The sequence below is a fragment of the Ptiloglossa arizonensis genome, chromosome 8 (genome assembly GCF_051014685.1).
Source record: "Ptiloglossa arizonensis isolate GNS036 chromosome 8, iyPtiAriz1_principal, whole genome shotgun sequence".
Classification (NCBI taxonomy): domain Eukaryota; kingdom Metazoa; phylum Arthropoda; class Insecta; order Hymenoptera; family Colletidae; genus Ptiloglossa; species Ptiloglossa arizonensis.
In genome coordinates this window covers 6,443,259-6,468,111 of record NC_135055.1, presented here as the reverse complement: position 1 = coordinate 6,468,111, position 24,853 = coordinate 6,443,259, and the positions used below count along the sequence as shown (strand labels likewise).

Genomic DNA, 24,853 nt, shown 5'->3' with positions numbered 1-24,853 from the left:
TCGATGCGATTCTTATTCTTTATTGTAGCACGTTTTATCAGACAATGAATTAGATATATAAACAAAGCTTTCCAAGTGAGTAATTTGATTGGTCCATTATATCGACACGACGCTCTAATCAGGGATGTATCGTGTTTTCACCGACGAATTAATATCGAGAAAAACTATAGGAGTGGTTATGAAATAGAATTATAAGAAAATTATTATAAGTTGCATTTTAAAAGCTCTGTTATCGTTTTTTTAATCATATGTCGAATTTCGTTGTGTTTTGACTTTTCGTGCATCTAATCTACGATTGCCCAGAACGCAGAGAATCAATGAGATTCTCTTGTGATCATGTGATTTTATTTACATGAAGTCCACAAAGTGAATGCAATAATCATCATTTAATTATTCGTTTGCACAGTTTAAAAGAGTTTATTTCTCTTAAACGTAACATTGAATTACTCTGTAAAGGAAAAAGATAAATTCAAACAAAACGAAGTTAAGTCAGATTGAAATTCGAATTAATCAATTAAGATGCAAAACAATTTTCGCGCCTAAAGAACAGTCCGCCATTACTTTCTTCTGTAAGCTTGTAGGCACATGGTCTTCGCCTGTCAAAGGAAGAACTGTCACTGTGTATAGGTAAAAGTAACATTGAACATTATAAATCGCAAGGAAAGAAGGAAATTGAGAGATAAAGGTAAAAATAACCAAGACGACCGTTTTTCAATAAAAAGTTCGTTTATTTCGGACATCTGTGCTCCAAGGCAGAGACAAACAACATCGTAGTTGTAACCAAAAAGCCTATGCAAGTTCGCTGCAGGCCCTCTTATCATAATAAAATAAATCGGATACGCGTCGGCATCATCGACAATCGAATCGTGACGCTTACCGCGATCGGACAGGTTACAGAGGATTAGGTGTATTAAATGCGTGGCAAGCGAATGCATTATAAATATGATCAGCGAGATCGTCGCGTGCAGCGTTCTCTTCTATCGGTTCGATTTTCTAACAGTGGAATATATCGACGTTTCACTTCGACGAACGACACCGTCGTGCGTTCTGTTTGTTTTTTTTTTTCTTTATATCTTTACATATACGTACGTTCGTGCACACGGCGGTTCACGTTAAAAAAAATACTGAGAGAAAGAGTGAGAAAGAAACAGAATTAAATAACTTTCATTAAATTACAACGACACTAGAAACCAATTGTCATATACGCGTAATATAATACAAATATTTATATATATGTATACTATATATATATATATATAGAAAAATGTATATATATTAAACTCTGAACATCGTACAAAAACCTTATACGGTCATGCAATACAATTGCATACAAAATAAAGGACGTAGAGACCTTGCTTTGTGTTACAGAATATGCAAGGAAAGGAATTTCTTCAAGTACGCATAGTTTGCGTAACAAGTCATAGAATACACTTTATCAGGACTCTCTGCGTCGTTCAGAATTGGCTTTGAACGTTGCCCAGAGAACAACTTGAATTTGTTGTAAGGTCACCTAACGTCTAAAACGAACTGGAAACGATAAAGAAAATTTCCAGGGATCGTAAGTTCGATTAGAGTCGATATCGTCACTTAAATACGCGAGCAATAAACGAAGCTCGTTGGGAACGTTTGAAGATCGTTCTAACCAAAGTTCCCCTAACAGAAGAGGGGTCGTCTTAAAAAAGTTTGAGTCTTTTACGAGAGAAATAGTAACGTTACAACTCGGTGAGAGTGTCAACCGACGCTCGAAGCCGGGATCTGTTTGTGGAGTCACCGCATCCCTTGCTGGTCCCAACGCCATCCAATCGAGAGACTATTTCTTCCCTCAGGGCGATGAGAACGCGTCGATCTTGTCGATTTTGCGGTGGTGCCATCTGAAGAGCCTCGTAGACGTCGGACAGAGCATCTTCGAACAATCCTGAGTCGACGCGCGCTTTCGCCCTTGCGTAGAAAGCTTCGTACGACACCGGGCGAACTTTCAGAGCCTCGTCAGCGAGCTCGATTGCTTCCGCACATTCCTGCAAAAAGAAGCGGTAGAGGTAATTGAATAGGTCTGGTTCAAAACTTTTGGTGTTATAGGTTTTCTGTACTGGTAATTACAGGTTGCAAATTGTATCTTTTGGAAAGCAATCTCAGCATGAACACTGACATTCTACAGTACAGATAGCAGTTGCAATATTTAGAAAATGTTGGAATCACTTCCTAAGAGCACATGATTTATACTTTAGAAGCTTTTACTAATGAGATTTGATGACAGATAAATGCAGTTAAAAGCTAAAGCACTCTAAGAACTAAGAAAAAATTCTGATTAATGGAGGGCATGTTGCATTTATAAGATATAGATACTTTATGTTATAGCACTACTTTAGAGTAGGCATCCAAAGTAGTCTACATTTTTTGTATGCATTCTTGCAATTCCAGTACAGCTATTGTAGTAGAGTATAGTACGAATGATTGTATAGGAGCATTCAATATAAGTTTATCAATACCTATCATAGGTACTTAAATCCTTCTTATCTTAGACCCTAATTCCTCTCGCAACCAAAAGTAACTAAATCTTAGAAAAGATTAGTTTGTAGTTTCACATTCAGAATTTGTTAGTTTTCAGCTATACAACTTGGAAAATTTTTTATTATCATATTTGAATCAGCTTGTACATTTATTTACTAAAGGAAGTGCAGAGTTGAACGAACGACCACTCACATTCATCTTGCGCTTGCATCGACTGAGATTGAGCAAGAAATTCAGCCGGAGTTGCGCAAACGTCTGCAGTTGCAGCATCACGTGACCCTGCTCCTGTCCCTGGCAGTCTTCTTCGGGCGATGCGGGGAATTTCCTAAGGGCGTAGGCGTATCGATGGGACGCTTCCTTCAATCTGTTCTTCCGGTACAACACGTTCCCATCTTCGAGCAGTTTGTTCAAGAGTATTAGCAAAACGTCAGGTTTCCCGGCCGCCATCGCCCAAGTAGCTGGTCCCAACTTCGCTCCTCGGCGCAGGAAACACTGCACCACTGGTATGTTACGACATCCGATTGCCCGATCCAAAGGTCGCATTCCGTGTAGATCGACGTGCTCGACCGCTGCTCCTTTCTCGAGCAACAGCTGCACGAGCTTCGGATTGCCCTGGGAAAATATTGACCGTCAGATTAAACGACTGTTTGGTCTTTAACAAGATTAATGAAACACTATATCAAGATCTCTGAAGGTATTAGAACGTTGGGTATATAGTTTGTTCGAAATAGCGAGTATTATTAGAGAAGGATTACTGTATTAATATGGGAAAAATTAATATACCTGGAACGCAGCTAAATCCAAAGGAGTCCTGCCAGTGTTGTCGCTGGTATTAACCTCCGCACCGCGATCAATGAAATTCTGTACAGAAGTTAATCTACCCCTTACGCAGGCCCAGCAAAGAGCAGTGAGTCCATCCTTGTCCCTGCTCTCTAATACAGACCCTTTATCGAGGAACAACTCGATCAAGTTCGTGTGACCTTCGGAAGCTGCCAACATTAATGCAGTACGTCCAGCAGGGTCTCGTTGATCCAGAAGTGATACTACATCGTCCAAGATAGTATCTGTGCTACTCGATAGGGTTCCTACATAGGCATAAAAGTAGAGTTATCATAAAAGGTAGTTCCTTTTTTCTGTCATTAAATATAGATTCTTTGTGACTTGACAGAGGATATACAAACCTTGTAGGAGTCTCTCAGCGGTGCCCCAGTGTCCTTCTCTTGCAGCTAACATCAGAGGAGAAAGCCCCTTTGCGTTCACGGATGTTGGACTGGCTCCACGCGCTAATAACGCAGAAACAGTAGCAGTGGAACCATTTGCAGCTGCGATCGTCAAAGCAGTTTCTCCTATAAGGGTGTCAGGACGATCCACGATCACTTCTGCCATGTCCAACAAGTATTCTACGATAGACTCGTGGCCTTGAGCAGCGGCAGCCACGACAGCTTGTTGAGCAGCTTCCTCTCGGCCTATATCCTGAGAGTTTTCAGACTCGTTTTCACCGGTTGGTACGACCCAATCGCATGCCAGGAGATAACCAACCACTGATAATCTCCCGTGCCTAGCGGCATGAACCAGAGGACACTGTCCAGCCATGTCCGTGTGGCCCAATGATGCTCCAGCGGCAGCCAACCTGGTATCAAGCCTCCCCATTAGTTTCTAAATCTAACGACTCTACAGATCCTGACTTTTTCATTATTTTCAAGTCTTCCTTACCTTCTGACTACGTCACAGTGTCCACGAGCAGCTGCCAAAGACAGTGCTGTACAACCCTGGCTGTTTGTCAGCTCGACGTCGGCACCAAACTCCAACAGTAGCGACACCATCTCGACGGAACCCTCGTGAGCGTACATACAAAGGGCTGGGGCGTTGCCTAGATACTCGGTGATGTGGTTTGGGGATGCTCCTGCCAGCAAAAGCAACCTCGAGACCTTGACGTTCGGGCTGTAGATGTTTCGAAGCGTGCACAACGCGGAGGAGACGCATTCCGTTGAAGACGCTAACCAGATGGCCTGCACGAAAGGTTGAGAAGGTGTTTCATAATCGTGTGTATCGTTGAAACGTTGTTCCTTCTACTATGTAAATGAGAACAGGTGGTTACCTGTAAATCGCGTGAAGGCCAACACGGGGCAACGCCTCTGTAGACGTGCGCCTTCAGTATGTGGTGACCCAGTTCCAGCGCTTTATCGCCGTCTAACGGTGCCTGAAGGCGGGACAGCCTGTACGCGATGGCCGCGTGACCGAGCCTCAGATCGCAGAGGAACTTAGTCGATTCTCCCTCATCCCTTCTCATCAACCACTCCCTGAACGACGGATGGAAGAACATGTACGTGTTGTCCAGCCGTTTCACGAGAAATCCAGAGAGCATCTGATAAACAACATACGGGTCCCGTTTGTACATCGAATGGGCGGATTCATGTTGAGAAAGAGAGTATTCGTTTCGGGTAATGCTGATCGTTCGATCGTGACGCATGCAGACAACGAGACTTACGCGGTCCACTGGTCGGCAGCGGTAAAGGGAACAATGAAACGAACAATTAGAGTGATCAAGGTTTGATCTATTGTTGCTCGTGGAAGGCTATGAAAAGGTGAGAAAACGGTGGGCGAATGGGACCACTTACTTTGAATCTCTGCAGAAAATCCTCCCACGAAACGAAGCGGTCCGTGTTTAAGGAGTTCACGGAGTAGAAGATCTCCGGGAGAGTTAGAGGATAGAGGGCAGCCAGACAGACACCCAGCAAAGGTTGAACCTTGTCGAAGGAGGTTGCAGTAGGGAATCGTAGATTGAAGTGCAGTTGAAAAATCTGCGCGAGGGACACCGGCAGGACCTGAATCAGCAATAGAACATTGACCCAAATTTTTTTCAGCTGAAACGCGGTCCTAGTTATTTCTTTTATCTATCTCTGTGAAAGCGAGATTCATCGACGGATAATATTGTGCTTACCTTGTAGCTCGCAGATTTAGCTACTAAGTGTCCACTCTCGATAAGATCGAGCGTCAGCTTCGCGAAGAGAAAGCTGCCTCTGGCCAACGAGAGCAGATGCGAGGCGAATCGTGTCTGGTTTGCGCTGCATGACGATTCCGCCTTTCCGTTTACGGACGCGGTTACGTTTGTCTGGATCGCCGGACTCTGGGCCAGCCTGTACCCGATGTAATCGGACAGATCCTTCGTGACGTTGCTTCCGGTAGTATCGTTCGAGGTCTTGTCCAACGAGACTCTCGTGTAAGGTAGCTGTTTTGCACACTCTAGAAGCTGCGTTCGCACTGTACAAATGATCTTCAGCCAGTTAGGAAAATTGGGCGCGTGTCTCGTGAGGAAGGACGCTATCGTGTCGCCTCTGTCTGGTCTGTGGTATTCCGCTTCGCAGACGGCATCAATTAGGATCACCTAGTAACGCAACACTCAATATAACGAGTTTGATCCGGGTGATGTTTGAACAGAAAAGGGTATATGAATTGCCAATGAATTTATACAGACGGTTACCGAGAAGAGTTTAGAAACGTAGGGGCATATTGCCTTCTTCAACTGAGTAAAGGTTACTTAGGTAACATAGAACTGTGAATCAACTTTGAGAGAACAAGAAACGATTCTTCTAAGGAAGAGGTTGCTTTCATTCACAGGACAAGAGACCAGTGTGTTCCTCAAGGCAATTCCAATCATCTGACTATAGTTAGATATATAGATATAATCATCGGACTCTACTTATGGGATGCACTTATCGTAGTCAAATGAAAGCCAACTTCTCCTGTTACTTCTCAAAGCTAAGTTCAATTCTGGGAAAGGAGATATTCGTACCATGTTAGTATCAGGCAGTCTGTTAGTCTTCTTCAGCGTAGACAGGGGCTCGATGATGCCTCTCAAAAGTGCGAGGTCAGGATCCACGGTGCACTCTCTTTGCGACAAGGAGCCCTGGATGTGAGGTTCGGAGAGTAAGTACTCCCTGTAGGAAATGAGCTGAGGAGCTTGACAAAGTTGGGCGGCCAACGAGTGAATCAGCTCGGGCACCAGACAGGTACTATTGTTGTCTGCTTGGCAGAAATGATATGCCACGACGTGAGACGCGAGCTCTCGAACCTATAGATCAACATTTCTCGTGTTAGCCACTCACAGAAAAGTGAGTCTCAAAACACTGACGTACCTTTTCGTTCGTGTTACGGATGCCAGCGTGCAACGCCGAGGCGCAGCCAGTCTTTTCTTTCTCATCGGGTTCCTCGCTGATCTCCGACGAGAGGAGTTGTTCTCTCCTTCGTCCGAAGCAACTGTGCTCCACCAGTTGCAGAACCAGCGCAGTCTTTCCGGTTCCAGGCGAACCGGATATCAGAACCCCAGGACTGGAGCCATTTACCATGGATTCCACCTCGTGCAGCAACCATTGGCGACCTGTGAAGAGGGGATCCGTTTCCAGGAGAGGTACTTCGAAGAACAGTGGTTTCAGAGTCAGCTGTGTCGCGTGATGCTGCATGAATCGCACTAGAAGATGAACAACTCGTGTTAGACGCGGTACTGAAAATTATTCGCAATAAATATCTTATCACTGAGACTATTTCTGAGTAATCTTAATGATTCACCGACACGAGTAGACACATTGGTAATATGAATTCTATATCATAGTAGTGAAATTATCGAAACTACACGGCTTGAGGTATCCAAGGAAAGAAACTTACATTTTGCATCCACAGCACCCTTAACGTTCCCAGCTCTGGCCGATCTCCTGGCGCAGGACCGTCTGTTCTTGAACTGACCGAGTTCGTCGCTTTGGCCAGGCTGCGAGGCGTTGACGGAATGTCTTCTGGGGGTCAGAGGGCTCGAGCTGCCATTGGACAGACCCGAGACGGACACGGACATGGACATCGACATGGACGTGGAGGCAGACACCGACGTGGAGATCGAGGCGAGGCTTCCGGCGCTGTCACAGTCCCTGGACTTGTTTTTCCCTTTGACTTTCGTTTTGGGTTTGATAGGACACCGTAACGCAGCTGCGGCTTCGGCCTCGCTCGACGTACCAGTCAACGTCGAGACGGGACTGGTGTTCGTCGAGGCAAGGGTTTGGGTCTCGAAGCTGGTCAGACTGCTGAACGAAGCTGCCGAACTGTCGTGGCCTTGAATTGGCACCCTAGATTGACACGCGCCAGCACTAGAGCGAATTGGAACACAGGGCAGATCCGTCGTGTCCACGTTGCTGTTTGCTCGCGCGTGATTGCTGCCCAGAAGGAGTCCAAGCCTCATGTAGAGATCAGACTGCGAGGACTTCCGCGTCTTTGAGGACAGAGGCTTCACGCAGCCACCTTCGTCGTCTGCAAAGAGAATTACGTTGGTGATACTGCAGAGAGTTCGGTGTACGCGGAGGATGCATTCGACACAGAAACATATATTGTCACGATGCAGGGGTCCATTGGTAGGTGAGTTACCTTGGGAAACGTCTCAAGCATTTACCTAAATTATATGGAATATTTGTGTTTTCGTATGTATGCTGTAACGTCGGAGATCTGGTCACGTTTCTTACGAAGGAATACCTTTCTGGAATGGGAGATTCGTGCTTCGAACACACCACACGCGATTGTTGATAAGGCATGCTTCAAACTCAGTGCTCTACCAGAAGTGTGAAGAAAAGATGGGAAAAAAATGGTGCCAGTGATAGAGATTAAAGAAACTGGGAAACAAAAGTGAGATGTCGTTTTCAAAGGATCTTTCGATCGTCCTCAACCATCAAGCAGCCTGTGATCAACTCTAAACACGGCAATGCACACTTGATTCTAATGTGTCTCCCTGCCTGTAACTTTGCTCCTCGAGTTGATCAGTTGGTTCAGCCCATCGTTGGCTGTCCCTTGGCTGTTGCTCCACAACGATTTGATTTTTCCCAGCACTACACCCGGCCATCTTGACTTTCCCTCCCAAGACGAGGCCATCCAAACTGCGTGTGCGTGCAGGTTTCAAGGTTAATAAAATCGAAGCTGGTCCCCGACTCCATGGTATAGTCTATCCTCTATTTTTAGAGCTCTATTACGTCCAATGTGAAACGAATCTTACCTGACAGTGCCGAGGGATTGTCGTTCGCAGCTGGCTCTGGGGAGGACGCCCCTCGCCTGGATGACCTTTGAGTAACGAACGAGCTCCTTAGAACTTTTGGATTCAAGAAGAACCTTTTCCTTTGATTCGGTGGGGTAGGACAACCTGTGATATTAATTTTGCGTTAAAGAACAAGTCTTCCCTTACAAGGGTAGTCTACAATCACGACGAGTGCATTTTGAGTAAAAATTCAATAGAATATTAGCCATTGAAATTTTCCTAAACAATTGACTCTAAACGTTGACGCTGGGAATTTTTTTGAAAAATGAGAATTTCCAGCTAAGACTCTTGGATTATAATTACGTCCAGATTGTAGACTCCCTCTGTTAGTCGGTTCAGCGAGGGTGTGTTAATTGTTACGTACTCTGCGTCATCATTTGAAGTTTCTGTCGTCCGTGAGACGCCGAGGACTCTGGAAGCGCGGGTGGTTTGTTCTTCAGACCCTTCGCCATGGAAGAGATGTTTTCGTCCGTCTCTCGTTGCTGTACAAAGAATGGTAAGCAATTTAGTGTCAGGAACTCTAGACTGTAAACATTATTTATACGTTTGCAAGTGATAACTCTAATATCGATGATTACAAATCGTTTTTAAATAGTATCGGGTCACGGTGATCGGAAAAAATTCGAGCGACATAATCGTCTAGGCTCAGTAACAATCGTCAAGTGTCGACCATTGATCCAGGTCCCCTTTCAATATTAATGTTCCTTCAACAACCTCACAAGGGGGAATCACACGAATTGACGTCGCCGAGACTTCGTGGCTAAACGGAGAACCGAAGAACATGAAACTGAAAAGTTTACGAGATACGTAACCAAGGTATTGAATCGTCCGCGCGAAATGTCCGAACGTGGGTTCGGTATATGTACTTCAGTTCTCCACCCACCTACGAAATTTCATTGTAATCGGTGCGTAACGCTCGGCGTTGTTCCCTTGTCAGCACGACAAAGATCTCGTCGAACAATAGTTCGCAAACGCTCTAGACAGTTCCATCGTCTCCTACCGTTGTGCTGAAGAGGGACACACACACACAGGGCCGTTGAAGAGCCGTCGGGTGATCCCCCACCCCCTCTCCCCCTCGTTCCCCACCAAGAACAGGAAAGTGTTACTCGACGACGACGACGATGATGATGATGCTTACGTGCATGACTCGTGACGGAAGATTGGCTCTCGTGGTGACTTTCGTACGCGGTCTGGGGCTGCCGCAGAGAGAGTTCACCGTCGATGACTCATCGATCCAGCCATCCGTGGGCGCGAGGATGGACATGGGTCCGGAGGAGCCGGTGAACCCGTCCCTGAAGGGTCCCTCCAGGCCGTCGTCGTCGTTGAAGTCGGCATGCAGACAGAGCGGGCATGCCTCGCTGCGAAACAGGCAGGAATAGCAACGCTCGTGGCCGCAGGAATCGATCAGCCTGCGTTTCTTCCCTTTGTCGAATGGCATCTCGCAGGAGGGACAGGTCGAGCCGCCTAGCATCCCCGTCGACTCCACCAGTGCACGGATTTGTGCCAGATCTGCAAGCGATTCGTCGATTGTTTACCTTGGTCTCGTGTGATAGAAAACGCGAGGGAAGCTGGGGAATGTTAGAAGATACACCAGACTACTGACCCGAGGATAACCAGAAACGAGGTAAACCATACACGGTTGGACCGTGAACAACAAAACTATACCGTAGGTATACATATTCTGACAAAGGAATCCCCACTCTCAATGATCCGAATTAACTTTTATGGAAGCTAGAGGTACCCTCAAGAACACTGGAACCATTACGAGGACAATGCCTTGGGAGTCTCTCGGCTGGATCGACGTACGCGAAGAAATCCGATTTCCAGAAATACACTGTGGCCCTTACCAAAAACGTACGATCTATATTCCGTAACGATCATCCCCCTCCTGAGAAGTTGGACACCCAAGAGGATCGTAAGAACCGCGACAATGGCAAGAAGCCACGGTCACCATTTTCGTCCGCGTCTGGCCGGTGAGGAGGCTGGTCATGAGCAAAAACTGCTCCTCACGTGTCACGACTTCCGTGAGACGAATCAAGCAGACGTTCTACTTTAACGAGTCGCGGGGCACCGTAGGCCGTTTGACAGCGGGACCATCTGTCACGAACAATCTGTACGGGGCCCCGGTATCTCGGTTAGTAGAGACACGTCGTGTGTCAAGGAAGCGCCGTTCGTTCATCGATAATGGATAAACGAGCCGTAGAGTCGAAGGCGCCATATACTTAAAGGATTCTAGAAAGTGAGGTCAAGAGGAGACCTCACGTGCTCCCCCTCAATCGTCCTCACGTACGGGTAACGCGGAACGAGAACCTGCCGGCGTCCGTCGGCTCCGCTTCTATTTCTGATCCACCACCCGAGATCCCTCACGATCGATTCTACCATTCTCCGAGGGCTCGTTGTACCGTTCGTCATCGTGGGGAATTTATGGCAGTACCGTGCTAATCGGCTCCGATGCTCTCCACGATCGAGGAATTACGTCGCGACGGTTTACGATGGGAATAGGGGCATTACCTCGCTAACTGGTCGTATTTTCTCCCTCGATAATTGAACTCTCGGTCGTCTTCACCGCCGCTGTTTCCGCGAACCTGTTCACAGTTTTTGGAAGGCTCCGTAGGGTGTATCGTGAGATCGAATAATGTTTATTATACATTTTTTACAAAGAAGGTGACGATTATTAACGCGCAACACGATTTAGAACAAGAGTACAGGCGTTACCTCGCTAACTGATCGTATTTTCCCCTCGATAATTGAACTCTCGGTCGTCTCCACCGTTGCTGTTTCCGAGAAACTGATTCACAGTTCTTGGAATATTTCTTAGGTGTTTTGGGGAGTTAAGCAAAATGTATTATTATTATTATTATTACTAATACTGTTATTATTGTTGTTTTTAAGGTTTTTCGTGAGAACGATCGAATTACATTGTTTCGGAGTCTCCAGTGTTAGAGAATCACTGGCATAGGATTGCTAATATGACGTAATATGGACCGGATGATTTCATGCAACATACGTTCAATGCAGGCAATGTGCTTTCTGCTGCAGGGTGGCCATGCGACTGACCCAAATTGAAGGAGACCTAATGATACGCACTTAAATCCTCGCATAATATAATCTGGACATTTGAATGCCTTTATCGCTTTATAATGTTTGGCAAATATTAACGAGAAATTGAATACAGTGTTTGAATCACGAACACATCATCGTCTTCTAATAACTTCACACTACTGGAAGTGCACGGTTGAGTATATACTTTTGAACGACTGACTCGAATAACGCAGAGTTTCGAAATATTCAAGAACGAATTGTTCCTCCCACCCGAATCCTTCGATCTGTGAACATTTTCCGATCGATGATCGAAGGTGGTTCAACGATCGCGGAGGAAGCATAGGAACTGAATGGGACGAGGTATGCAAATTGCAGATTAATACGATCACGGTGAGTAGACGAGGCAGTTAAGACGTGGGCGGCGCTTCAACGATCACTTTGTGCAATTGGAGAGCTCGGGGCGAGGATGTGACGAGTCTCGGGGACCATTAAATGGCACTCCGCTATTTGAAGAAACAATGAAACTCTCTGTTGACCGACGAATCTTTCAACGTGTAGTCCAGGCTTTTATTAGATCGTTACAGACTAAATAGTAACACCGGACTGGGTACTTTGGACAGATATAACATTTTAATCGTTATAAGGACCAATCGAGACACAAGCTCGAGAATCCCAGTTACGTAAAATATGAATTTCTAGATTCGATCGGAGATGATTAGAAACTTACGATACAAAGCAGTCTAGGTAATAAAACCACGTGATTCTTACCTATAAAAATAAGCCTAAGAAAGGATTTGCTGAATAAGCTTTGCAAACGACAGAACGTCATTTTTTGCAAAAGAAAATGTTTCTAAAATATTCGAAACTATAATTCTCGACATTACAATAATCAACGATATCTCTGGGTTATTATCAAAACAACGATCCTCGTTGGTCGGTAAAAAAGAAATTAGAACGGTCGTATCAATTAATCATATTAATTATATTAGCGACAGGTGTTTTTTCTCTTCGAATAATGATACGCTTGTAGTCGTTGTGGTCGCTGACCGATCGAATAACTTAACGATTGAAAGGTAATAATCGATTCACAGGTTCATGCATTTTCCATCTCGTCGCCGCGGAAAGGTAATCATCCGAATCGGTGTCGGAGCGAAGTCGCGTGTACGGTCGGTGTTGCATGGAAGAAAAACGCGACGGATGAAAAAAAGAAGGAAGTAATTCGGGTCGCACGACCCTTTATCCCGGTAAGTCCGTGCGAGGCAGGTGCAACTCGGCCTGGGTTACCGTAAGCTGGGTCAACGCACCCGACGCAGAGAGACCTCGCTTCCACGGTAAACTCGTACAACGATGTCGTTTTCTCCGGAGGCATCACTGACTCATGCGTTTCCGCCGTGTATCCAGTTTCCATCTTCTCCGCATCGGCAGTTCCTGCGAGATTTATGTACGCGGATGGGGCCGAAGGAGTCGAAGGTCGGGGAAACGTCGGTAAAACGCGCTTTTTTCTTCTCTCTCCTCTCTGGGACAAGTCCTTTGCCACAAAACGTCGCGGGGGGCAATTCTTCGCGAAAAAACACGTTGAAAAGGTACAATACAGTTTTCTCCTACGAGCGTCCGTTTACGAGAAAATTGAGATCGAAGTGCAGCGGTACCAGACCGCGCTCGTGACTCTGCGTCTTCGAACGCGATTTTCTCCGCGACGTAAACTACGAGGAGAAAATTTTACTGTACACTTTTTTCTTAGTTTGTCGAGAGGAATCTTTTCATTTCCGGGTCCATCCGAATTGTGCTTTTCGTTTTCGAGACAATTGAGTTCAAAGACAGGGATTCGGTTGAGCGCGGGTGACTGTATTTTCGATCACGATTTCCTCGAACATGAAAGTTTCCATCAGAAAACGTTACTACATATTTTCCATTCGTTTTATCAAGAGGAATCATCGCCTTTTTTTGGAAGACCTAGATTGCACTTGGTTTTCGAGAAAATTAAGTTTGAAGATAAATTATGTATAGCAACTAAACTCTGTGTGCCTCTGTATCTTCAGACCCGATTTTCTCGAAAATAAAAGTGTCTACCAGAAAACATTGTCACACATTTTCCATCCGTTTTATTAAGAGGAATCATCGTCTTTTCTTGGAAGACCTAGATTGCATTTAGTTTTCGAGAAAATTAAGTTTGGAGATAAATTATGTATAGCAACTAAACACTGCGTGCCTCTGTATCTTCAGATCCAATTTTCTCGAAAATAAAAGTGTCTACCAGAAAATATTGTCACACATTTTCCATCCGTTTTATTAAGAGGAATCATCGTCTTTTCTTGGAAGACCTAGATTGCATTTGGTTTTCGAGAAAATTGAGATCGAAGATAAATTATATATAATAACTAAACTCTACGCGACGTTGTATCTTCGGACTCGATTTTCTCGAAAATAAACGTTTCCGTCAGAAAACGTTATTAAACATTTTCGATCCGTTTTATCAAGGGGGAATCATCGTCTTTTTTGGGACCACTTGGATCTCCAGGTTTTGCGTTGCGCGACACACAGTCTCGTTCGCTTTTCATCGAACGTTTTTTGTTTCACGCTGCAACAGAGGCTCGTTCGGTACTTTTTTCTTTTTTTTTTTCGTCGCTCGGTTGATCGTAAATTAAGTGAGAACGAAGGTTTTTGCGATCGTTATATGAAACCACCGTCGACCGACGCTCGCTCGGCTATATTACGCGGTTTTTTCACGCCGCGGAGATAGTCACGATCCAGACGTTTCACTCGCTGGCATTTTGCATTGTAATTTAATGGTCTTCTTCGGGTTTCGGCTTTTTTTCCGTTCGACGGTCGATCTAACAAGGTGAGAACGAACATCGAGGAGGCCTGGAGAACAGACTCCGTGCGCCGCGAACCGTGTAAATCCGGCATCTATTATTCCCACGTTTCCCAGACCGTGACGGTTTATAACATCAAAGGCTCGATCGAGTGGGAGCTCTTCGCTTTGAGGTTCTTTCCGGCGGTTCGTTTCTTTGCGAGTGAGACGGAGAGAGAGAGGATCATAGGGCAGATCTCAGCCATTTTCAACTTTCTCCAATTATTCCGAAGGCGAGAATGAAGCTCGCAACTTCGATGCTACCATGGAAAATGGTCCGATTTCTTATCGGTATCGAGAAAGAGAAAAAAAAAAGAAAAAATAGACGAGAAATCATGGTGAATATTTCCATTCGATACAATAGAACCGTGACTCTTAAATAACCACCGAACAAATACGGTAATTATTATTCCTTTCTTGTCGATACTCGGAACAAACGTTTATTTTGGATTGTTGTTTAACTCACAGTTAATTTACTGTTACTTTTACGGTTTAATTTATACTTTTCACGTTTCTTTACAATCTTCTTCGCACTCTTGCAATTTTATAAATCCTGTAGCCCTGCCTTTTACTAGATAATTTGTGTTCCACACTGTTTTGTTTATTTCTCCCCCCACCTCCCCTCGAATTTTGTAACACGCTTCCTTTTCTCTTGTGTTCGCTGGCAAAGGGTAACCCACGTCGATAAATCAAATTAGAGTTACGCTACATCCACAGCGCCCTCGGTTTCTACAGCCAATCGGTTGACCTTTAACCGGAGAAACGCGTCGTCTCGGCCTCTCCGTTCTATTTCGTTCCGTTCGAGACGATTTACCTTTTAATTTGTTTACCTTCACTCGGATTCTAGGTAGCCGCGTGCCAGATATTGACGCGCGTCGATATCAAAGCGACGAACGGTTCCGCATTCCACACCCCTTCGCGACGCCGGGCGTCGAACCAGTCCTTGGCGTCACACTTTATCGTTTTCGCGGTTTTGTTTTTCCGCGCGATGAGGAAACATTAACCAGTCGATCGAAAAATGTTTCACGGAGGAGGAAACGAGGCATCCTCGTTGCGACTGAAACGTCTTCGTGCAAAACGGAAGGGGGGGAGGTCGTAAAGTAGTTCTGGTCTGCCATTTTCCCACAAGACAATCAGCCTGATCAATGATCCGTCGCGGTGTTGAAATTAATTCGCTCGTCGTAAAGGTTAACGCGTGGAAGAATTCTCTGGTTAGTTACGTATATACTAGAAAGAAATTTGTTCGGTTAGTGGTCCTCCTGATGCAAGTGAGGTATAATGCAACGCAAAGAGAAACAAGCAATCAGCGTATCAAAGAGGATAAAAACAATATACAACGGAAGTACGTACACGGTGAACATGGAAAAAATCGATGGAATAAGAAGTAGCGCGTACGCTCGGGAAAAGTTGTAATAGCATAACCTAGTTCGAGGAAACAGTATCAATCCTCTCACCATGAAGACACTATATACCCGTATTAGTCGTTTGATTTATATTTTAATTAACACTTACGATAAAAGAATATTAAACGAAAGAATTTACAATTCTCTCTCTGGTAATTCTTGTCACCACGAATACTTCGATAGTGGGTTAATAATCTACAGTCCAACAAGGAAGGAGTTAAACTGTCCCCCGTCAATTTGAACGCACTCTTACAGAACGATAAGAAAGAATAATGTTACAAACTGCGACGTCTCAAGTGCGAACACTCGACAATCACAAAGATACAAACGCATTAAAATTCAACCGGAACAAACATTTATTTTGGATCGTTGTTTAACTCACAGTTAGTTTTCTGTTAATTTATACTTTTTACGTTTCCTTATAATCTTCTTTCTACTCTTGCAATTTGATAAATCCTGTAGCCCTGACTTTTACTAGATAATTTGTGTTCCATACTATTTTGTTTATTTCTCCCCCCCCCCGCCTCCCCTCGAATTTTGTAACACGCTTCCTTTTCTCTTGTGCTTCATTCTCATCTCTTCTTTCTACTCTTGCAATTTAATCAATCCTGTATCCCTGCCTTTTACCTTTTTATAATTCGTGTTCCATACTATTCTGTTTATTTCGGAAAAGTATCGAGCATCTACACCAAACCTTCTACCCATCTCGCAAAAAATCCCATAAGCAATCACCTTGCAAAACCGTGTTAAAATCGAAGAGGTGCAGATCGTGCCCCTTTAAAAACCTCCACCGTACTCGAATTAAATTCTACGTTCAACCCTGCTGTATAATCCCCGCATTTCATCAGAGTATCGAAGACGACTCCCAATGGAGAAAAAAATCCCTTGAAATCGGTGTACCGCGACCCCCCGTCGGATACGAGCCCCTTCGATTCGTGTCGTGTTGGAACGAGAACGAAAGCGGGCGTAAATGAAAAACAATGTTTCCCCCGTGATCAGAAGGGGGGGGATTCGGGTCAGCCAGTCGGCGACGGGGCAGCCGATTTACGAGGACGCCGCGAGTCGAGAGAGCCGGCAACGGGGAACGGAAACGGCGACGGGGAGATCGGGACAGGTGGGCCCCTGGCGTGGACGTCGTTCTGGTCCGTTCCCTCTCGGCTCGTGAACGGGGCTTTAATCGCGGCCGTTCTCGCTCCGGTGCCCGACTACGTCGTATTTTATCGCTGTCTCGACTACCAGGCGAATGGACTCAACACAGGCCGCCGCGAGAACGAGAGAGAAGTCCCATTGGTGATTCAGGGACCGAGAGAGAGAAAGAGAGAGAAAGAGGGGTGGGGGGATGCAGAACGAGAACGTTCGATTTAACGAACCTTTACGATCTTTTAGGCACAGAGGGGGGAGAGATGGTATGGGAATAAACCGAGGATTTCCATGGACTACTCGGGCGCTCCGGTCCGAATTCATCCTCTCGGGGCCCCCCTGGGCCCCTCTCTGCTTACTTGTCCGCGATTGGTGGCTTTACAAATTAGGTCGGCGCATGAGAAACAGATTTTTCGGTACGTACGCTACCGGTTGCGAGTAGCCGACCACTCGAGGTTTGTTTGTTTTTTTTTCAACGAGACAGGGGGCGGGGGGAGGCTGGCAGATATATATACGGGAGAGATGATTGGGAACGACGCTGTGAATTTTCAGTGTTATGGAAAACATCGATGGAGACGTTTGTGTTTCGAGAGGAGGGAGAGTGTTTGGACGACGCTTGGGATTCCTCGAAATGCCATTTCTTAGATATGGATTTGGGCCCGTAAAAAGAGAACCGCACGTGGAAGTATCCACGGAACTGTTTATGATAATTTATGTAAATACGAGAACGCCACTATCTTGTACGTTACATTATTTTCCGAGGACTTTGATGGTATCGCTCAGTACTCGAGGAGTCGGGTGTAATATCGAAAGAAGGGACCAAGGAGGCCCTTTTCCTTCCCAAGTGTACAAAATGGCCATGGAAAATATTTCGCGAGTTCTCCGCACCGTGAACATCGAGAAATATCGACGATGGGTCCCAGCAAAGGACACTTTTATCGTCACGATTATTTTTGTTTTTTTTTTTTAAGCAATCGGTTGCAATTCTATTTTTGGGACCTTAGGCCCAAGTGCAAACGTCTTTTAAGGCCCCCGTTCCCTTTCCCAATTTTGCAACGTTGTACACGCCATTGATCTATTACCTCGTGAGAAGAGACTTTGACGTTGTCGTGGTTCTAAAGAGAGCAGCCTCGTAAGAAACGGTCCAGCGTTAATGGTACTCGCGACCAAAAGCGAGAAAGACGAACAAGGTATAGACGTACGGGGGGAATGGAGAACAGCCATCCGGTGACCGTTTTGGTTTCGACGAGTCACGCGTAATAATCGTTATTCGGTACCCCGAAGAGTGAGAGAAAGTTACCCTACCAAGACTTTGCCTACGGCTGTCGTATTTAAATCGACGCCTGCCGCTATACCGGGAGGCAACGAAACGACGCCTCGATCACGCTCGAGTTAGCCTTATAGCGCGTGTTGTCCTCCCGGCAGAAGAAGAACAAATCGGGTTAAATCGATCGGTAACAACAACCGTGGAAAGGTGGCACGCCGCTAAAAACACCGACTTTCTCGTGAGACGCCGATTGGATGCCAAAAGGAATTCTTCGAATATCACCCGGCTACGTCCGTCGACATCGGCTTGAAAGAATGGGGTCTGATGCGGGGTAATTGGAAAACTGGGAAAGTAGATTTTGCTCCATTAAACCTACATCGGCGTGCAAATATCTCAGACCACCTGTGTGTCTTCTAGGTTATATCGCGATGTTAAATGGAACGTGAATTAATCAATTTTCAATTTTCTTGCGTTCGTGGAAATAGTTTCCTAGCCCTAGTCGCGTGGATCTACTTGTACGCGTACTCTCTTAAATTCTTTTCAACTACTGGACAGATTTCAGTGTATTAAGGTGTCCCTCGTATGTGTACCAGGTAAATTAATGATCGAGGAAAAGGAGGAACTCGTGAAATTGATTATGCGTGTAGGATAGAAAAGATCATAACGTCTTTTGAAAATATGCTATGGAGTTTAAAGTGAATTTCATTGTAAAAGCAGTTACCACCAGCCATTTTGACTGGTTGGTAAATCTATTAACGTTAATCGAATAACTCTTGCACTTGAGTTGTGCGTCTAGTATACACTATTTATATACTTATAATTTTCTACAATTGTGCACGCTATTTTATACAAATGTAGAAAACAGCGAGTTGTACTTGTCGAAGAGAGTGTACAATCGGGATGCGTCTCTTCCGGGAAAGAGAAAATGGCGTCGTAGTTTGCGTCTCGAAATCGTCGTATCGACTCCGTTCTTTTTTTAAACTCCAGAGTCTTGTAAAACAAATGAAGAAACTCTTATACATCTTTACTCCAGTTTCGATAGTTTAGCCAAAAAGTAGCGTTTCTTGTCACGGTACGAAGCTACTACTCCCTTCTGTACCGCATTTAGAAAATCTAATTTTCTGGCTCAACTATTGATTTTAGAACAACGTTATGCAAGACTTTATTCGTCCCTTTCGTCAATATCTATGGTATAAAAGGGGAACGAAATCGATCCAACGACTCTGAACGTTATCATCCGGAGTCTTCTATTATGAACATGGTAATTAATGTTCCAGAATTCGTTCGCGATACATTTGCACCTAGGTGCGTCTAAAAAGTGATCGTAATGAGCTCCGGGCTCTAGGTTTGTCACTGTATCCAAGAAGCACGGGACGTTTCATCAGACGACCATCTTCTCAGAAACCTCATCACGAAGTCCCGCCATTCTCCATCAAAAGTTCAATTCAGACGCGACCGTGTTCGCTCGCCGAGACGCTCGATAATTTTCCCCGACGATCCCGCGCCATCGTTTCCAGCGACGAGCGCGATTAATAACCCCGTGGATGTCGTTGATCCGAGAACGAGCATAGTGTCGAAACCGCGACGCTGTTAGGTATGTTAATCGTCGGTGAGCATTGTGTGGAAAGTCGGACTAGCTCGCGCGCACACGCTTCTCCTCTGTTGCGTTTGTCCTTTGATACGTCGTCGCGATCGAAACTTAAGGGGGCAGTCTGATAACATCGGATGAAATATATAAAAAAAAGTGGACTTTTCTCTGTAAAATACTATACACAGCGTTGAGAATGTATTCCTGTTAATATTACTCCAGAATTTGAAAAATTGATAGTTTTATCAAATATTTAGGTGTATGTCATATATATGTTAGGGAATCGTTCACCGAAGGACAGTTTGGTTATTGGGTTAAAATAGGATGATGCATCGTTACGCGTAAAACACATGTGACGTATAACATCCAGCGAGACTTCTTCCAATAGTTGGTTCAATTGATTACTCAAGAAATTGACATAAGATTGACCTGTTATATCTTTCACCAAGAAAAACGATGAGCATTGTGTACAAACAGTTTAATAAAACCAATTATACCAGCTTGGTAGAAAAATGTCTGCAACTTGGGAACAAGGTCGAGTATAGATTTTATTTGAACTTTATTCATTGTTTGAAGTAAGATCCACATTTTAAGACACTCACTGTGTGTCTCGTTCTGCTAACTATAAGGTGTATGCCTACTAATTTTCATTTTTTGAAAAATCAATCGTAAGATCTTCAATTTCTGTCCTAAAATTCTAGATTGCTCCCCTGAAGGAAGGCCTAGTTTATAGCTTCAAAAATTAGGAGCTAAAGATTCTTTTTTAAGGAAATTATTAGACACGTTAATTTCAAACTAAAAAATTTCATTTCTTTCCCCTTAAATTCTAAGCTGGTACCCTGAAGATGGGGCTTAATGTGAAATCTCAACAATTTAGACGTTGAAGATTTCTTCAAGGAAATTAGTAGATATATCAATTTCAAATGAAAGAACTCTTCGATCCAAAGTCTTAGACTGTCTACCTAAAGGACATAGATTGAAGTCTCAAAATTTTAGCGCCGAATATTTTTTTTTCAAGGAAACTATCAATTTTCAGACATATCAATTTCAAATTCTTCACTACGTTTATTTATGTTTTGCCAAGCTGGTCGAGTATTGTCAGTGGCGGCGTCTCGAGGACTCGCGTTTCTAGTTTGTAACGTCGCCTTGGAGTAGAGCTTACCTGTCCGTTTCCACGAGATAACGCCACGGTTCTGGTCGTAGCCGTGTGATAACGGACGACAGATAAGCGGCGTAGTACCTAAACAGATTGAATCGTGGCCGAGCGGGGAAAACTTGCACGCGGGTTATCTCCCCGTTTATCGGGCCGACCGTTTCCCGGATTAAAATCTGAACCAGGCTGGCTTGGCCTGCTAGGCGCGAGAGGAACAGCTCTCTTGACGCTTGAGAAAATAACGCTCGGGCGAATGCGCGCGCCAATTAACGCATTGGCTGCCGAGCCGATTTTCTGAAGGCGACTTTCTCCGAAGGGTACTCCACCGTTCTTTCATAATTCATTTCACCGGGATAGTAAAGCAACATTCTAGACCAATGTTTTTATGGTTATGGCAGTTCAAGGTACTGAAGAAATTCTCATGCACAAATCCTTAGAATCTTGGCAAAACATTGGTAGAAATGCGGAAGAGCCTTGGGAGAGCTTTGATAGAACCTTGATAGAATCTTGATAGAATCTTGAGAGAACCTTGTTAGAACTTTGATAGAATCTTGGTAGGAGCTTGGTAAGTAGCACCAGCAAGAGCAAAGGAATAAAAATTGATACAAGTTCGAAGCTTGGATAAATTTTCTTCGAGTAAATTAGAACGTAGACGTTCGTAAGTGAACGTCTTGGAAAAATCGTGTGTCATCGAGTGAGCATTACCGGTAAGAAGTGTTTCGTTAATCATTGGCCGCCATTGTAACGAAAAATGTCACTTCGTCCTCTCTTTTTCCCATTTGCGTGCGCAAAAACTGCCTGTGTACCGTACGCACGGCGATTTCTATGGTACAGTTAGGGACTCCGGAGGCTTGGACGCACGCTGAGAGAGCTCGATTCAATCGCGCGTAACTGAATGTTCGCTGTTTTGTTTCTCGCGTCGCGAGATGTAATTCCATCGTCGAAGACGCCACGGATGACAGTGATCGAACTGCGGAGACGATTCATTGTTACGACGATCGTCCGCGGTGTTCAATTCGGGGGGATTTCTGTTGGCTTTCTTTTTTAAATAGTTCCATTACGTTCGAAAGACTCGTTTCAATTCATGGTCTAAGGTCCACCAGGGGGCATGTATACGAAAGTACCACGTGACTGGGCAACGCAACCACTTAACCCCTTGTCGTATTACGAATCTTACATATTTTCTAACAATTTATCGGTCGGCGATGTGGCCTCGATAGAGAGGGAGTGGCTTCTAAAAGGAAACCACTAATTTCCGGAGCACTGGTCGCTTCATTATATATTTAGTCGATTAGCTGGACCACACAGACGCGCACCAGTCCGCGTCGCTGATAAGGAGACGCCCTCTATCAGCGAACGGAATTAACCGTGGAGAGGAGCTAAGAAAAGACTTTGCTCGTGATTCCACGGAACTTCTTTCGAGTACGCCGGGACATTGCGTGCTCCTTTTAGAACGCAATCAGTCTTTTTGACGCGATGACCGATTGCTTATTGACGCTTCAGCGTTAACCCTTTTCGTGCGAAATATGTAAGCATACGTAACCTCGATCAAACATCGCGCAGATCGTTTCTATATTTTCGAAGAGAAACGAAAAAAAAATCGACAGTTCGTTTAAATATTTAAAGCTTTGCGACGGTTATCTTACGCGATAACACGTAAATGTTAGAATACTTTCGTATGGAAGGCTCTTCTACTGTACACTGTTTCGAGGTTATGTAATACACACCTTTATGTACATATTATGCAGTAATTGTACCGCAAACCTTCAGTCTCGTTAATATTGTTGTCTGGTACCAGAGTTCGACAAATTTTATTTCGCGATGGGTGACGCGAGTTACGTAGTGTGACTGTCATTTTATTATTATTACGCGTCGTTACCGTGAACATGTCGTACAATGAATAACTTACACAATGGCGGACCGTGGAGGTTGTTTTTAAACCTAACCTCGTTAGTATGCGCGCGATGAAAAAGAATGTGAAAGAGAACTGCAATATGAAATCGTACAAAAATTTGTCCGAATAATATTCAATCTGATTCGATTATCGTTCTCCTCGACAGTCAGTCACATCTTATGACCAGTAACCTCCCGTTATGGTTCCCACATACGGTGGTTAGTATTGTCAATATTCGATGATATTGCACAATCTGTCCAAAGATGATATTGCGAATCGATGTAATACATCGAAACGATTAAAAACTGTTCGCATTATCGAAACCCTGTCGATATACTGAGAAGGATGCAGGTGATATCACTCAATGTACAGTACTGCATAATGTTCCTTCCATACGAAATTGGTGTACGGTTAGTTACACGAGGTGAAAAATTGGAACTTTGACTCGATAATATTGAATTTCTCCAAAATTACTACCACAATATTTTCAAATTTTCCAATTAAATTTCTCTGAATATTACCGACACAATATTTCCAGGCTTCCTCATTGAACCTTTCTCAATGTCTCTAATAAAATTTTTCCAATTTTTCAAATCAAACCTCTTCCAATGTTATTATTATAATATTTCCAATTCTTCTTTCCGCGCGATATATCCGCGTGCCGTACTCCGTACCGAATTTTCGGCCGTGAAAAGAATGTCAGTGTACGATCACTTATTGTACCACGAGTGTATCACGCGAGGGTAAAAATTGAAAATATTGACTCGATAATATTGAACCTCGCTCTCAACGTTATTTACACAACATTATCGATTCGATAATTGCGCGTGGGACACGATTACTCGGCGTGCATTCCACACCAGCCGCGCAGCGTAGTTTCGAGGAGTCGGGACGAACCATGTCGAATTGACTCGGCAAAAGCACCAGGATGACTGGACCGATCGGCGCCGTTGCGAAACGCAACCACGCACCTGTATATGCATTTCTGCTGCGTGACCGCAAGTGCTCTCATCCTTCTTCGCGAGACCGTAGATCCGTGATCACAAAAGCGACGAGGGAAGCCGCACGAAAACCTGTCGTGTCCCGGGGCAACGCATTGCCGACGCCCCGACGACCGTTCCACCCTGGGTAATCTCTGCCTCCTCCCCCCTCTTCCCCGTTTCAATGCAAAAAATGGAAAAAAAAAAGAAAAAAATCACCCAATAAAAGAAAAGAACCGAAAACTCGATGCGATGCATTTCGAGCGCGTGTCCTGACCTCGAAACCATACGCGAGGCGGTGATCTCACAACGTCAGCTGTGACTCACTTTCTCGTGCCACCGAAAACTGTTCGTTCCAGACCGAGGAATTAATGAGAATTTTATTCGGTGCGGACCCCACGCACACCTGGTCAGCTCAGGGAGGAAGAAGAAAAAAAGGAATAAAGAAACACGGGAAATTTGAATTTCCACATCCACATAGTTCCCCTGCGATCATTATCCAAACGCGTCGACTCTCATTAGCATTCCCTTCGATTTTCGTTCCAACGGTGTTGATAGTTCGGTAGCGTTGCTCCCGAGCTCTGGTATCTCTAGCGACTATTAAAATGGAAGATTAATTCGACGCTGATCGAAATCTCCGTGTAGATCTGACAGGAGTATCGAATTAAGTATCGGGTAACATATTATGACAGTAACGACTTTGTTACGCAATCAACCAAGTGTTTAATAAAATGTAGGAACAATGAAAATCTTTCACTCGTTGGTTTTATATTCGAGTTTGAAATAAAGCTAAGATTATTTACGACTGAAACAAGGCGAGAGAAGAGGATCGTGTATCGCGTTTGCATCTTCGGATGTACGAACATCTGGAGCCAGAAATCTGGAAGCAATATGTCCGTAAGTGGTGCTCCGTGAGCAATGGTTATGGCGGGAAATTTGAAAGACAAAATGACGCAACGAGAA

The 24,853-nt window shown here is 44.6% G+C and overlaps 1 protein-coding gene and 1 long non-coding RNA gene across 7 annotated transcripts in view; one reads left to right on the top strand and one right to left on the bottom strand.

Moving 5' to 3' along the window:
- Window positions 1-707: 707 nt before the first annotated feature.
- The window catches only part of Rols (zinc-RING finger and ankyrin repeat domain-containing protein rolling pebbles), a 74,392-nt gene continuing 50,246 nt past the window's right edge, over window positions 708-24,853 (bottom strand). For 2 of the 6 annotated variants that reach the window (XM_076318685.1, XM_076318686.1), the window contains 15 exons: window positions 9,711-10,081; window positions 8,937-9,054; window positions 8,534-8,677; window positions 8,277-8,417; window positions 7,171-7,800; window positions 6,645-6,976; window positions 6,302-6,580; window positions 5,450-5,893; window positions 5,127-5,333; window positions 4,607-4,873; window positions 4,222-4,517; window positions 3,690-4,138; window positions 3,292-3,593; window positions 2,701-3,120; window positions 708-2,015 (listed from right to left, as the gene is read on the bottom strand). In XM_076318685.1, the coding sequence (XP_076174800.1) occupies window positions 1,713-2,015; window positions 2,701-3,120; window positions 3,292-3,593; window positions 3,690-4,138; window positions 4,222-4,517; window positions 4,607-4,873; window positions 5,127-5,333; window positions 5,450-5,893; window positions 6,302-6,580; window positions 6,645-6,976; window positions 7,171-7,800; window positions 8,277-8,417; window positions 8,534-8,677; window positions 8,937-9,054; window positions 9,711-10,081 (4,703 nt within the window). In that variant the 3' untranslated portion in view covers window positions 708-1,712. Of the gene's footprint in view, window positions 2,016-2,700; window positions 3,121-3,291; window positions 3,594-3,689; window positions 4,139-4,221; window positions 4,518-4,606; window positions 4,874-5,126; window positions 5,334-5,449; window positions 5,894-6,301; window positions 6,581-6,644; window positions 6,977-7,170; window positions 7,801-8,253; window positions 8,418-8,533; window positions 8,678-8,936; window positions 9,055-9,150; window positions 9,360-9,455; window positions 9,612-9,710; window positions 10,082-24,853 lie in introns of those variants that run through there. The other 4 variants (XM_076318688.1, XM_076318689.1, XM_076318690.1 and 1 more) reach the window with 4 other exon arrangements.
- Window positions 1,396-9,633, top strand: LOC143150427 (uncharacterized). Its single transcript, XR_012993052.1, has 6 exons — window positions 1,396-2,036; window positions 2,670-7,901; window positions 7,991-8,423; window positions 8,500-8,667; window positions 8,956-9,068; window positions 9,168-9,633. It is a non-coding gene; the product is annotated as an uncharacterized LOC143150427 (long non-coding RNA).